At 41.5% G+C, this 15,906-nt stretch overlaps 1 protein-coding gene across 1 annotated transcript in view; it reads left to right on the forward strand.

The window, feature by feature from the left end:
* The window catches only part of CTTNBP2NL (CTTNBP2 N-terminal like), a 37,687-nt gene extending 23,518 nt beyond the window's left edge, over positions 1-14,169 (forward strand). Inside the window, exons 3-5 of the mRNA XM_026661148.2 lie at positions 6,446-6,676; positions 9,743-9,850; positions 10,781-14,169. Of these exons, the coding sequence (XP_026516933.1) occupies positions 6,446-6,676; positions 9,743-9,850; positions 10,781-12,253 (1,812 nt within the window). The 3' untranslated portion in view covers positions 12,254-14,169. The remainder of the gene's footprint in view (positions 1-6,445; positions 6,677-9,742; positions 9,851-10,780) is intronic.
* Positions 14,170-15,906: the final 1,737 nt, after the last annotated feature.

Below are 15,906 nucleotides of genomic sequence, written 5' to 3' on the forward strand. Positions count from 1 at the left end.
CAGAGGAGAGAGGGACCCTTCTTTAATGCCTTATGGAGCCAGATCAAAACTTTCTGTAAAGCTTTTCCTGGAGAGAAATGAGCTAGGAGTAAATTTTTTCAGAAATGCTTATAATATTAGAAGTGTTAATACTATTTTGAAGCTGGAATTTATTTCTGAGTTTCTGTTGTGGTCGTGTGTAACCACTACAGGGTTGGATTCAATTTAAAAAGAGAAAACAGCTTGTCCATCAAAACAGCTGGGCCAGTTTAAATTTTTTTTAATTTATTGAAAGGCTTTCCAGTCCTTGGATCCTTTAAATGTTCCCACACAACTGTAGTTGGGTTTGATTTACTCATGTTTTGTAGTGCTTCAGAAACAATTGAGGATTTTTCCCCTTTATCTATTCAAAAAATCAATCCATTAGTTTTTTCCTGTGATTCATTTAAACCACTGGCAGCACATTTATCCAAGACAGCACTCCCTTTTCCTTCCTCTTCCTCACAGCGGTCTCTTAAGCTCTGATCTTACATATTTGGATACAAAAGTATATACACTTTGGAAGGTTTATAAACCGGGTGGAGTATTTATTGTGTGTATGTGTTGGAGGGGGAGAGGAGAAAGCGAGGGATGGTGGGGACAGGAGATAATGCTATTGATTGCATCTACAAGATAGTATTCCAGGATATCTGTCCCTAATTCGGGTTCTCAAACTGGGGGGCGGGACTTGTCAGGGGGTCACGAGGTTATTACATGGCGGGTCATGAGCTATAAGTCTCCACCCCAAACCCTGCTTTGCCGCCATCATTTATAATAGTGTTAAATATATTAAAAAGTGTTTTTAATTTATTGGGGGGGGGGGCTCACCCAGAGGCTTCCTATGTGAAAGGGGTCACCAGTACAAAAGTTTGAGAACTACTGCCCTAACTCTTACCAAAAAGAGAGAGAGAGATTGTGTGTTTGTTTGTTTGTTTTTTTTTTTTTTCTTTTGCAGGAAGGTTGGGTATTTTTGTGTCTCCTCTCCCGCTGGGTCCATCAGTGTAAATTAACACACAGTCCACTTCTGTGGGAAAAGAGTTTGCTTCTGATTCCATGCTAGACAGGAGCCATGTGATTAGAGAAGTATAGACAAGACTGTAAAATTGATGAAGGAATCTGCTTCTATAATAAAGGGATGTTGTCAAGAGAGAAAATGTATTCGTAACACTTTTGGGGGGAGACTTTCAAAGGCACAAAAGTGAGTTAGGTCCCAACTCCCATTTGTGCCTCTGAAACAATCCCCCTTAAATGATTGCAACCAAAGTAACTTTAAAACTCCAGCCTGGTGCCATTCTTGCTGTTTGCTTTTTCAATGTGATAGTTTATCCAGAATGGCCAGTTTCATGTTTGTTTCTAGAGAATCTCACTCTTGTTCTCATGCATGGGCCCAAAGCTGTAATGTGCGGGTTTCCAGCTGTGCGGGGGGATGCTTACATTTTAAATTGCATTTATTGGAATGTTAAAAAAACACTCATGGAAATGTGATCCATATTGAGTTTTGAAAGTCTCGCTCCCTTTGTTTTTAACCAACCCTAACTTTTCTACCTAAAATATGTCCTGAAAACATTTATTCTGTGCCACTTACTAGTCATGCCTTACTTCTCTTTAGTAAGTGAAAGGGCTGAAACAATAGAGAGTTAGGGTGACGTTTCATTCTGTATTCTGTGTAGATATCTTGTTTTTCTCTATCCTCCAACAGCTGTATGTCATTTAACAGGATCAACAAAGAGTCATTGCTGTGTGGAATGAGTGTTAAAACCTCTATTAATTCTGAAAAGGCTACTGTATGTAATTTGGTATGGCTTACTTATGTGTTTATGTACATAAAGATACCCAGATGTGTGCATGCTTATGTATAAAACTACAACACACACTAATACACAGAAGGCAGTGTTAGGGCCGCATCTCTCAAGTGGCAAAGCCATGCTCTCCCTGAGTCTAGAAAACTGTAACAATCTTATTTTTATGTAGTGACTTCTCTCTCTGTGGATCCCACAGTACTTTGCAAACAATGTACAGAACAGCACCAGTGAAATTCACTCACTTCTGGGATGGTGGGCAGAAACCAACCAGTTCTCAACACACTGCAGAATCCTCTGGAGAGGGAAAATTTTGGCCAAGGGCACTGGGGCAGGCCGTTACTCTTAAAATTGCCCATATGACCTTTTTACGGTTTGCAAAAAGCAAGCAAGATTTTTTTTTTTGTTTAAAGGTCTTACTTAACAGCCCTATACCCAGGAAAATGCATGATACTCTACTATCCTTGGAAGGATGAAGGGCTGAGTTGCCCCTGAGTCAGGATTAGTACCTGTGGTTCTAGGGAATCTAGATCGGTGTATCTCAACCTTTTTGATACCAGGGACTGGCTTGCTACCTTCCTAACCTGTGTCAGGGCAATCTCGGGGACCAGCACCAGTCCACGGACCAGTCATTGAGAAACACTGGTCTAAATGTATCAAATCTGAAACTGATAACCCTAAGGCATCTCCTCTGAGTGGTATGTTTGCTACACTGAATGCTAGGTTTGTGTTTTTAATCATTTACATCATAGCACTGTATCTTGAGATGGGAGTATTTGGGGTGAGATTTTCAAAAGTGCTCAGCATTGGCCTGTTTTCCATTGAAGTCAATGGTGAAACTCCTATGGACTTCAGTCAGAGCAAAGTTAGGCCAATGAGTGCTTTTGAAAATCTCAGCTCCCCTCATCGCCATCACACACCTTTTCTTTTATGCCTGCAGTTGCTCATTATTCTGCAATTGAAATCATGTGCCTTTGATTCTAATTCTTAACAGAGGAGGAAGGTGTTTGTATATGTAACTTTAAATTTTTTTAAACTTGTTCCTTGTGCGTGTTATATTTTAATTTGAACTTTTTTAGTAAATGTTCAAAGCAGTGGGAAGAGGCAACATTGTATGACAGGTGCCCGACAAACATTCTGTGGTGCAATGGTTGGTTCCAAATTTTATTTTTTATAGGTTACCAAGTGTGCTGGGCTTTTTAATTCGTGTCTGTCATTGAAAGAAATGACTGTTGGATGATTAGGCTGTTTGTGATGCTTTGTTTCATTTAGTCTGTACCTGGGTGAAAGAATTTTAAGGACTTTTGTTTGCTGACCAGTTATAGATTTATAGGTTATTGTTGGAGTGAAATTCTGTAATTGCCTAATGTGAATGTCCTTATGATATTACAGCCAAGAAATCCGAAAGGATGCACAAAATTGCTCTTCCAGTGAAACATCACTAAATTATTAAATCTCTCAGTCGGAGGATTAAGTATTTACTGTCTTTCCTTTTAAGAGGTTTTGGGACACCAGAGACCTGGGACTTGCTGGCTCTATTAATTTCAGTAGTTGGTATGTGGGTACCGTAGCATGCTGAATGGATTGTGTGGTGGCTCTGATACTTTTTAGTGGTGTTTAGCTAGTGTGCTTGTTCCAGTACAGTGCAGACAGCAGCTGCGAAAGGTATTTGTGGTTTGTGTGTAGGAGGTTGGGATTTAATCAGAGGATGAGTTCAGAGCAGTGTGCCAACTTGCTAGCTAATCCCACTGAACAAGCTCTTCTGAAATCTTTGTTGTGGTTGAGGTAATGCTTGTGAGGACATTTACTGAGTTAAAAGCCTTCTTTTAGATTTAAGAACCAGTGAAAAATCGAATAAAGTCAGACATTGTTACTTGTAATGACCTCGTAAGCTCCATCAAGAGACACTGGAAGACCTATTGGATCTTTGTTGTAATCAGTGCTTAAAATCAGATGCTTTTAAGCCATAAACAGTAACATAATGATGCTTACTAACTCCTTTTATGGGATAATTTTTGTGTATAAAGAAGTTGTCATCTTTGGGATTATTGTTGTTCCTACACACTTCAGTCCTCAGATGGATAAATCTTCAGTATTCAGTTGTCCAAATGCTGTCTGTAACATTCAACCTTTTCAAGCTGGTGCTTGAACTTTAGTAGTTAAGCAAATGCATGACCACCAGAGTTTGTTACAAAGTTGAAAAAAATATTTCCGTCCTTTGTCCTCGGATGCAGAAACTGTTCATAAAAGGCCTCCTTGTTTACATTTGCTCCACTGAGTTCTGTTTCTTGGAATAGTGATTCTTTCAGTATCTCTGTCCCAGAGTGAGCAAATGGTGCTGATTATGAGTCAAAACATGACATAACTGGTGAAGTGGAATTTCCTCTATGTAGAGAGCTTTTGTGTTCTCTGAATCTGTGCTTGGATGTGCCTCACTTTTTTCCCATACATATAACAAATTGTAGGGATAGACCAGCATGGGCATTTGTTGAAAACTCGGGCTATGAAACCTTTCCTTTTTGCATCCTTTCCCAGTGGAGCAGGGGAAGGGTTGGGAGCATCAGTATCGTACATGATGTTAGAAAAGGGCACATCTTCCCTTGCCAGTGGTTGCGTTCTGGAGCTGGTAAAGCAGTAGTATCTTTTCAGCACCTCTGATACCTTGCATCCAAGGACTTTTGAGACTTTATGAATGCTAGTGAAACCTCTGCCCCTGAGAGGCAGAAGCTTTGTCAGGGTAGGTTTCAAAGTCTGCAGTTGTCCCGCTTCTTCTTTTTTCTTCTTTGTCACTGGTGGAACACACTCCCACTTAGATAAACTTTGGAGACAAACCCTATTTCGTATATGAGGGGAAGCTGAGACACAGTGAGGTGAAGAGACTTGTTCAAAGTTACACAACATTTCCGTGGCAGAGCTAGGAATGGAACCTAGGAGTTCAGATTCCTGATCTCCTGTTCCAGCCACTAAGCCACATTCATTTAGAGGGGAACGCAGTTCAGTGAATTTTACAAAGCAAGCAGCTTTGACCTTGACCTGGTTTCAGTTAACATGAGCAAACTTTGGGGGTCATTATGGGGAGAGGAGGTCTTTGGTTCTTCAGTTGAAAAGAATCCTTTTATTGATCATCCTCTTGTTTCTTTGGCATTTTAATTACAGTGAAAAGACATGGGCATTTGGAGCTGGATTTCCTTTTCTTGCATGTGGCTTCCTGTTGGGGAAAGCAAAAATGGAAATCAGTAGCTTCAACTGAAATGATTCTAGCTGGAAGGAAAATAGAGATGGAAATTTCATGCTTTTGGGTCTGCACTTTGGCTCACTTATATATGGTTTGCAGTGTCACAGAGTTTTGTGCTTAATTTGTACTTTCAGACCCGATCCCCATGCTGCCCCCGGTACCACATTGCCATGTATCTTGTGAAACTAGCTTCTCTTCCTATATCTTGTGGTGGAGGTCAGTTTTGATCTTTTAAAATGATTCGCTAGGCATGGTAATTGGTAAAATAAACATATTCAGAAATCTACACTTCATGTAAGCCATGTAGCACTCAAAAAGAAAACAAACAAACAAAACCCCTAAAACACTCCTCACACCCTATGCCTGCTCTGTATTAACTTCAAACTATACCATGAAGGATGGCATATACTGGTCCTCACCATAGTTAGAGACGTGCAAGTGGTCCCCTTTATGTAAAATTCCTATTAAAGGATTGATGGCTCCTCATTCAGGGCATGTCTTCACTAGCAACGTTAAAGTGCTGCCGCTGGTGCGCTGCCTACACTGCCACTTTACAGCACTCATGGGGTGTATTTTTTCATACCCCTGAGCGAGAAAATTGCAGCACTGTAAAGTGCCAGTGTAGACAAGGCCTCAGTTAGAAGATTATTTGTTGGAAAAATAGTCCTGGGATTGATCGTCAGACACTGGCGCCTCTTCTATACTGTTGGTGTAAATCCAACCCAGGTAAAAAAAAATTGTCAACAAATTCTGATGCAATTCCAAGCAACAATTAAAAATAAAACCTCATGAAATGTAACTGTTTGGCGGAAGGATTTTTTACCCAGGTCTACCAGATGCATGAGGATGTAAAGTTGTTTAAGCATTGACTGTGTGCGCTGTGGCCATTTGATAGCTTTTTGTGGGCTGTGAAATAAGTTGTTTGGACTATGTCCAGGTCTCAAAGGACTAGTGCATTCGCCACAAAAACCATGACCTTATGGGCCCCCTTGTTATCAGCATTAGCAGAGATGGCAAGGACTAAATGGGCCACGGAGGCCGCACTAATCGCCCATTTAGATGTCCGTGTGCGGTCATTGTGAAGAAGTTTGCTATATTGCTTGCCCCAGCTTCTAGTCTATCTGTCCTATGGATTAGTAGAGCTCTTTAGTCTCTGGGACTGTTAACCCAGCACCTTTCACCAGGAAAACACGTGCAATGCTAGATACTTTTATCTCTCCAGCAGATAGTTAGGTCTGTATCACATCTTGGTGCCAAGCAGCAGGGATGTCTACATCTCAGAACAAATACCCCATCGTATTTTATCTCTATCCAGAAATGATTTGTCAATTTCCATATGATTCTTCAGTTACCACCTTTTAAATAAATTGAAATACGTATTTATATGTTTCAGGCCCAGCACAGAAACACTTTCATTGAAGAACGCTATGGAAAGTACAACATCAGTGACCCATTAATGGCTCTGCAGAGAGATTTTGAGATGCTGAAGGTGGGAAATCATGGCGAAAAGCAACCAGTTTGCTCCAATCCTTTGTCTATCCTAAAAGTAGTGATGAAACATTGCAAGAATATGCAGGAAAGAATGCTCTCTCAACTAGCTGCTGCAGAAAGCAGGCACAGAAAGGTAGGTTTTAATTTCTGTACAACTCACTAAAAATAATGTACTTTTGGGAACATGTTGTTGGCTTTAGTGTGGTAAAGAGTGAAAGTTAAATGCAAAAGGAGTTCCTGTAGTTGCTAAACAGTCCTACTTTGTAGCTTTAAAAAGCGTTAATTGGTCAATATTGTACAGTTAATAAAGAAGGTACGTGTGCTGCTGTTCTATTAATGGGAGATCTGTGGAAAATATAGGGAGGAAATAGCTTACTCTGATTGGGGAAGTATAGTATGAACTAAACTTAGGGAAAAAAATCTTCATTTACATGTCATCACACAGAAAGCTTTGTCAATTCACAGCAGCACTGAACTATGTCTGGGTTAATTGAATGGTCTATATTTGCTTATTTAAAAGAGAAATAGAATTGGTTGGTAGGTACTAGTGGGAATGCAGCTTCTCCTTAGACTTTTATAATACATGTACACATTTTTTCCTCCCAAAATATTGTTTAGCAAGGGCTATTTTTCATGCCTATTAGATATTTTTTGATATCGCTTTAACCATCTCCCACATTGGCATGAATGCATAGTAAAGGCACACTCAGTAAAAGCTCTGGCCATGCTCTCTTTGGAGGCCCCACCTCTCCAGAGCTGTGCTTATCTGGCTTACAGTGGAAAGTTGCACATAAGTATGAAGACAAACAAGAACTTCCACTGACCTGGACTCATTGGAATCTCACGACTCTTTAATTTATTTGCCCTTCAGGGTACTTAGTTTGCAGAGTTCAGCTTTTGGAAGGGTGTCAGCCAGATTTTTTTTTTTATTTATTTATTTTTTTGTTCCTCTCCAAACAAAGTCAAACCAATATTTGCTACCAGTGTAGACACTGCAAACAGTAAAATAAGGGAAGCGGCAACAAAATTAGTAGATACGAATTTTGTTGTCTGATTTGAACTAAAAGCCATTATCCAAAAATGGCTCCGTCTCAACAAGGGCACTTCTTGCTGTGGCCTGATTCTGTAAACCTTGGTCATAGCACTCGTGCAAATAGGTGTAATCCCTTTGGAAGTAAGAGAGAGAGAAAAAATGGGCCCATTGTGTCTAGTTAATGATGTTGGCCTATAAGACTCAAAGTAAGTTTTTACTCCTGTATGCTGTATTAGCTATGAGACAGCGAACTGGATTCTAGTCTGCCTTGTACATTAATACCACCACTGTCTGAAGCAGTTCTGATTGCAGAATATTTACTACATCGATGTAAAAGGCAGAAAGCAGCTTGACTTTTAGATCTGAGGCAGTGTGTGTAGAGAAGACATTTGGAAGTAATCTTTGCTCCACTTACTAAGTAATTTGACATGTAAGTCATTGAAAGAATAAATAGGAAACATTACTTCACTTTTTCAGCCATATATTTGGCTATAATCACTTTTTAAAACCAAATTAGCCCTTTCCCATAAGGCGCACAGATATGTTTGTGCAAGATGTCTAGAAACTGACTTTGTCAGAAGGATTGAGTAAATGCTCTGTTCTTGGTGAATGTGTTTGGGAGAACTGGAATTTTGATCATGACATACTGCAGAGTTGCAGTATCCAACTGGGAAGTTTGTGTGTTGACTTTTCTGCTGAGTTAATGGAATCTCAGTTATTGTAATTCCGTGTAGAATTTGAAGGCGCTTCTTGACTGGTCCTTATAGCAGGCAGTTTTGTTTCAAGTGTTAGAACAAATTAGAGTTATTTTAAAATAAACTTGTTTTGTCAAATCAGACTTGAATATTTGTGCTGCCAGCTTCAAATCTCTCCCAGGACACAGCAGAGGCCCTCCTGAGGGCATTCTATGCCAAAAAAAGTAAAAATTCTGCACACAATATTTAAAAATTCTGCAAACTTTATTTTTAAAATTAATGTGGGGGCTCCAGCAGGGTATTGGGGAGCACAGGCCACTGGCTGCAGGGAGGTGGGAGATCACTTTGCAGCTCCTTCCCCCAGGACACAGACTCAGCAGTGAGACTGCACCCAACCCTGACACAGCACAAGGACTGGGCCTGCCCCAGAAACACCCCAGGGCAGGAGGAGTGGGGCTCATTGGGGGGTTTGAGTGTGAGGCTCAGTGGGAGGGTATGAGGGTGTCTGGCTGCATGGAGGTTGGGCAGATGGTGGAGCAGCTCCCTATACAGGGATCCCTCCCCCTGCAGCTGAGGAGCGATGGGTGTGCGGGGGGGGGGGGGAGGAGAGAGGTGGAGATTGCAGAGCTTTCTGCAGCTGGGGGAGAACTCTGGGGTCCCAAGTTCCCTCGCTGGTCCTCTGTAACAACAAACTCCCTCTCCCATCACCTCGTTAAACCCGTAGCACCTAGGGAAACTGAGTCCCATCCCCTGTGCATGCAAACTATAGGAAAACCAAGAAAATCCCCCATAGGAAACAAGGAAGAACACGGTGGGTCTGGCCCCACCCCAGCTGCCATGAAGGGGAAGAGGAAGTCGTGTCCTCCCCAGCCAAGCCAGGACTAGCAGCTGAGCCTGGTGCAGGGTGGGAGCCACCAGCCAGGTCTTCCCCAGTCCTGTCCCCCACCCCACAGTGATTTACCTCTCTGCCGGCTGCCCTGGACACCCAAAATATACTGCTGGGAAGGGTTACAGGACTGCTCTTGTGGCTTCCCTGTCAGAAAATCATTTTTCTGCAGGGAAGCAAAGAAATCTGTGGGAGAGATAAATTCTGCACATGCGCAGTGGTGCAGAATTCCCCCAGGAGTAAAAGAAATGCATATCATAATGCAAATTTGCCTTGAACCAATATCTAAAAACATACAGATGAGGCTGTGTATATGCTGCTGGTTTTTGTATTAATGACTTTGTCAGTAAATCCTATCTCAGGCACCAGCTAAACAGTAATAAATTATGTGAGGAAAATACTTCTTTTCAAACTTTTTAAAGCTCCGCTACAAACTGGAGACAAACATACAAATTATCTACTGAAGGCTAAAATAAGGGCACATGAAGAGTGGGTTTCTAATTTATATTCTTACACAACACCTTTCTGAGCATGTATGTAAATGCTTTTCTATAAAAAGATGACTAAAGTGTCTGTGTTTGGAAGGTGATACTGGATCTTGAGGAAGAGAGGCAGCGGCATGCCCAAGACACTGCTGAAGGAGATGATGTCACCTACATGTTGGAGAAGGAGCGGGAGCGGCTGACTCAGCAGGTTTGCCTTGGGAGTTAATAATTAGCCTTCCCCACAGAAAGCTGAATGCTCTCAGAACCCACAGATACACTAAGTCTGGGTGATGTAGCAGAACATCTGTCTAATTGTACCTGAATAGCAAATAAATATTAAGGATAAGACTCTCTACAGTTCCTGGCTTTTGTCAACCACATGTAAAATACCAGCTTGTCCTACCCAGTTTTCCATGTCTGAAATGGATTAAAATGTTCACAGGCTAAGAGAGCTTGTTTCAGCCTTAAAACGGAAAAGAACTCAGGAAGCAAGCTGAACTTAAAGGCAAAACAATCTGAGTCACACCCTGTGGCTTTCTGATACGTTGCAGTACTGGTGCAGAACGCCCAAACTAGTAGGGGGAAGAATTGGTATACTTTTGTTCAGAGAGCCACAGTAATGTAGATTCATGTTACTGCTTTATCTGTAACACAAGAACAATAGAAAGCTATAGCATTAGACTTTAGACCTCCATAAACGTTTCTAAATGGCATTGTAAAGCAGATTAATAAGGGGTGGGGAGGCAGAACCAGTAAGAGGGAAACTTCTGTATGCTAGATCATTGGTATATATTACACTAAAAGTAAACAACTGAAAATTTCCCATCAGTGACTATATAAAGTGGTACAGTAATGCTAATGTTACATGTACATGCCAAGAACCGATTTGAGCTGTTAGCTATGCAAGAGTTGGTGACCTCACAGACACCTAGAGTGGAACCAGGGACCCATGCTTCTTTATGTTTGGTGTTAGTGAGGCCCTCTGTTGCTGCAAAATATAGGATTGTGAACTCTGGTAGATAAGGAAATCTGATCTGCAGCTCTACCACGTTAGTTCTTTGGGGTATTGAAAGTTACCTCATTTGCATATGGGAGGCTTTTTAGTTCCTTCTGAGAACCCTTCTGTCTTCTTTTCCAGCTGGAATTCGAAAGGACCCAAGTGAAAAAAATTGAAAAAGAGCAGAAGAAGCTGTCGAGCCAGTTGGAGGAAGAGAGGGCACGCCACAAGCAGCTGTCCTCCATGCTTGTGCTGGAGTGCAAGAAAGCCACAGCTAAGGTAGTGGAAGAGGGACAGAAGGCAGGGGAGTTGAGCTTGAAACTGGAGAAAGAGAGGAGCAAAGTGAGCAAGCTGGAGGAGGAGCTGGCCTCCAAGAAGAAGCGGGGTTTGCAGATGGAGGCACAGGTGGAAAAGCAGCTCTCCGAGTTCGACATTGAAAGAGAACAGCTGAGAGCCAAGCTGAACCGAGAAGAGAACCGGACAAAGGCACTCAAGGAAGAGGTGGAGAGCCTGAAAAAAGCCCTGAAAGAACTGGAGGTTCCTTGCCAGGGCACCAACCCTGCTGAGCACTCACAACAAAACCCCTCAATGATGTCCAGAGGTATAGAAACAGAGAGCCCACTGGTGAGGTCTGTGTCTTGCCAGACAGAAAGTTCCCAGGCAGACAGAACCAATCTGGGCAATGCAGGCATAACTGTACACATGGCCCTTCCCAGCCCTGCCACACCTACCCATCCCTATGCTAAAGCAAATGGGCACTGTGACACAGACATGCAAACAAGTGGTGACCTAGTGCAGACAGACATAGCAGAGAACCAGGCACTGCTGAGAGAGAAGCCCGTTGGTCCAGTCCCAGAAAGTGCAGTTGAGAATGGAAGTTCCCCTGTAAGAACAGAATCTCCTGTGTATATGATCCCACAGCTTCCTTCTGGTGGGACGTCTCTCTCTCCCAGCAGCACAGCTGCCTCATCTCTGACATCGTCTCCATGCTCGTCCCCAGTTCTGACTAAACGTTTGGTAGGAACGTCAGGAAATAGCCCTGGTTACCAGTCGTCCTATCAGGTGGGGATCAACCAACGTTTCCATGCTGCCAGACACAAATTCCAGTCCCAAGCTGATCAGGACCATCAGTCGAGTGGCCTGCAAAGCCCACCATCGAGGGATTTGTCTCCTACCCTTGCAGACAACTCCGCTGCCAAGCAGTTAGCCCGCAACACAGTCACTCAGGTTCTTTCCAGATTCACCAGTCAGCAGGGACCTATAAAGCCAGTCTCTCCGAATAGTTCGCCCTTTGGCACAGACTATCGGAATCTGGCCAACGCTGTGAGTCCAAAAAGCGAGTCTAGCCCAGGCAAAGTTTCTAGCCCGCTGAGCCCGTTGTCTCCTGGAATTAAATCACCAACAATCCCTAGAGCAGAAAGAGGGAACCCTCCACCTATTCCTCCAAAGAAACCTGGCCTGGCTCAGTCCCCGGCAACTCCTACCCCACTAACCAAAACCCCTTCCCAGGCATCCTCTCTTGGTGCCACCATGGACTTGGCAAGTAGCTGCTCTAACAATGCTGTAGTAGCAAACGGTAAAGACGTTGAGATACTGTTGCCAACTAATAGCTAGTCTTTAGAAAATGTGAATGTAGCATTCCATGGCTTAGCATCCTAGAGCTAAGCGTCACTGTTTTATCCACTCCATGTTATTTATTTGGGTAGTAGCAGAATGTGTCTGTATAATTCCTTTAGTGTACTTTTTTAAAAAAAAAAAATAGGTAGGAAATTTTTATGTTGATGTATAAACCTTAACTATAGAGCTGTAAGTTAGCCTCTAAAGGTGTCTCATGTCAGCAGTCAAATGAAACAAGGAGGGAAGAAAATGTGCTGGGAGCTGACTAGCAAACTATAATGGGGCTGAAGCATTCATTTTAATTTATGCAGAAATCACTTCTGCAGATTTTTATTCCAGATGAACACTGTATAAAAAGTGCCTGAACTAAGCTTGTGATATGAATGTGGTTTTCTGTACAAAACAAAAAAGGGACCATCTAACCGCAGAAATAACAGCTCTTCTATGAATCATGAATGTTTAAATCACTGTTTTTTAATCCTTTCCAATTGTTCTTAAATCAAGTTTGTAAACAACATGCTACAGAATGAAAATCTTTCAAAGGTGACCACAATGTGGCCCCAGTTTTGCTGTCCTGTTAGGATGTAGCTCCTGTTGACATCAGAGGAGATGCACATGAGTGTGTTAGGGTAGATTTTGGTCCTACGGTTTAGCTCTGTGCAACCCAATCCCTTTTCTTTTCCACTGGAGTTGTCCAAAAACAGTGACAGCATTAAACAGTCAGGGTGCTAGTTTCCTGCAGTTCGTTAATTTCCCACATTGATGTCTCGCTGTAGGTTAAATGGCTAAGGATTCATTCCTGGTGCTTCACCTTTGATTTTAAACTTCTTCAAGCAATCTACTGGTGTGTGTGTGTGTGTGTGTGTGTGTGTGTGTGAGATAAGGATCTTGCTATTACTTGAAAAGAGAAATCGCGAGTCATTCTATACAGTAAGATGGGATCTTTACTAATAATCAAAAGCAATAACTTAAGTTGCTCACTTTGTAACAATACTGTATGTCAGACTGACAGATTTTACTGAGCAGTTTGCTATAGGATCCTGCTAGCCTCAGTGGCTGCAGCTGTGGAACCAAATTATTAACTTTCATATATAAATATGCATATATGTATAGATAGATGCACCGATGTACATGTTACACACACAATGCATATATTAATCTTAGTCTGGTTATGTTATTGAAGTTCTCCATAATTCATAAAGAAAAGGTGGAAATACACTCTTAAGATTATAAAATAAGAGCAGGTTGCTGTTTTAAAAAAAAAGAGGAAAAAAAAAAAGTCTGCCTGACTTTGGAGTTCAGTTTGCAACAGATTCAATAATTTTTACCTGTGCTGTGAAGTAAATGGTAAGTCTACAGACCTCGCTGCAAACCTATGCTGCATATGCTACTCACATTCAAATAGGACAGCACAGTCTAGTGTGTGACGACACTACAGTAATGGACACTAAATGTAACAAGATAAATAGAACAGAGATCAGGGTTACAGGCTGGAATCTAGCCTGAATGAGTGTGTATCCCAAATGCCAAGTGGCACAGATTACGAGACTCTGATCCTAAACTTAGAAATCAGTTTTGCTGCTTGATGTCGGGCCATTTTTAGCCATTCTGCCTACAGCAACATAGAGCCTGGAGTAGTGTTTCCCACAGTTGGGTGCTTACTCCTCTGTTTTAGTTATTCAGCACACAACTAAAGAAAGCACTTGCTACTTTATTTTAGGAAAGATTCCTGCAGTGGTTGGGAGGATGCACTCCTATACATGATATAATAGGTCTCTTCCAGCTCTGAGTCTTAATTTATAAGACAGCAGAATTCTTGAACTGCATTAGTAGATGGTATCCTAACCAACCCTTTTCTACCCCCTCCCCCCCACATAACAGCCGTACTGGGTCAGACCAAAGGTCCATCTAGCCCAGTATCCTGTCTTCTGCCAGTGGCCAATGCCAGGTTTCCCCCAGAGGGAATGAACAGAACAGGTAATCACCAAGTGATCCATCCCCTGTTGCCCATTCCCAGCTTCTGGCAAACAGAGGCTAGAGCCACCATCCCTGTCCAGCCTGGCTAATAACCATTGATGGGCCTATCCTCCATGAATTTACCTAGTTCTTTTTTGAACCCTGTTACAGTTGTGGCCTTCACAACATCCTCTGGCAAAGAGTTCCACAGACTGACTGACTGTGGGGGGAAAAAAAATACTTCCTTTGTTTTAAACCTGCTGCCTAGTAATTTCATTTGGTGACCCCCTAATTCTTGTATTACGAGAAGGAGTCAACACCACTTGACTGCACACCAGTCATGATTTTATAGACCTCTATCACATCTCTGCCCCCCATCCCCCTTAGTTGTCTCTTTTCCAAGCTGAAAAATGACCCATATGATAGTCTTTGGTATAATGCAATGGAGATGGTTAGATATGTTTTTATAAACTTCTAAATAAATGTATGCACCATAGTTCCTATTCAATTGTCCATACACCAAGAATAAGAAAAATAGTAGCACCCTATAGCTAAATAGGTAGAAACTCTTGGGAAAGCACATTTAAAATGTGATCTTACCACAGCAAATTTTTCTCCTGATAAGAGTAACAGCTGAAGACTGATGGGTGAATGGATTTTAGCTAGAGTATCATTCCAACAACTGCTCTAACCGGTTTTCTTGCTTTTACCCTAATCTTAAGTAGTGATATACCATTTCTTTATGACGACTCTATAGAGAGAGATATATACTATAGTGACCTTTATTTCTTAGGCAATGCACTGAATACTGTATTTCTTCTGTAATGTAATATGGGGAGGGGAATGCAAGAGAAAAATGTGTATTTTTGCTAGTAGCTTATCTTCAACTAAGCACAACTATTAAAATGGATTCAGCTAATCCAATAAGAAATTTAGGGTTCGTATTTAAATTTGATGTAGATTCTGTGTGTGGAAGCAACTAAAACTTTCTTCTATGATTCACGTCTGAGTTATAAGCAGACATTGCTGCAGAGCTTTGGCACCGGCTGATGGTGTTATAATGAAGTGCAAAATGCATACACTAGTATTCATTAACATTTGTAAATTTGTAAAGCCAAATGTACCAAGCGGAAGTCTTTAATCATTTTTATAGCTGACAGCATTAAACGTGTTAAACATTCATACTATCAATAAAGTATTTTATTTTTAAGATCTGACTATTGTGCAAGAACATTTTTAAAATTTGTTCTAAGCTCTCATGGCCTGATGTCTACCTGTAAATGCCACCTGGGGATAATCAAGCTGTCTCTGATCATTAATGCCTGTTTTTTACATGTTACACAATAACAAAAGGAAGATGTCCTGGAGTCTCCTGCTTGTACAGCAGGGACACTTGAAAGATTGTGGCTCCCCACACTAAAGGTATCTTGTTGCCTAAAGTACACACTACAGCAATTTTAGCTCTCCTGAAGACACTTACCATGTCATCTTTGCATCTAGTAGGATGACTTGATCTATATGGGTTTCATTTCTGTTCAATTCTATTAAACGACCAGCATATTGAATATTTCTATACTTAATGCTTGCCTTAAATACAAAAGTTACTGTGGGCTATGCTAATTAGACATGGGTATGAAATCCATGGTTTTTCTTAGGTCATTTTGGAAAGTTACACCTGGGGAAAAATATTCCTA

The sequence above is a fragment of the Terrapene carolina genome, unplaced genomic scaffold (assembly GCF_002925995.2).
Source record: "Terrapene carolina triunguis isolate 2854851 unplaced genomic scaffold, T_m_triunguis-2.0 Scaffold926, whole genome shotgun sequence".
Lineage (NCBI taxonomy): Eukaryota > Metazoa > Chordata > Testudines > Emydidae > Terrapene > Terrapene triunguis.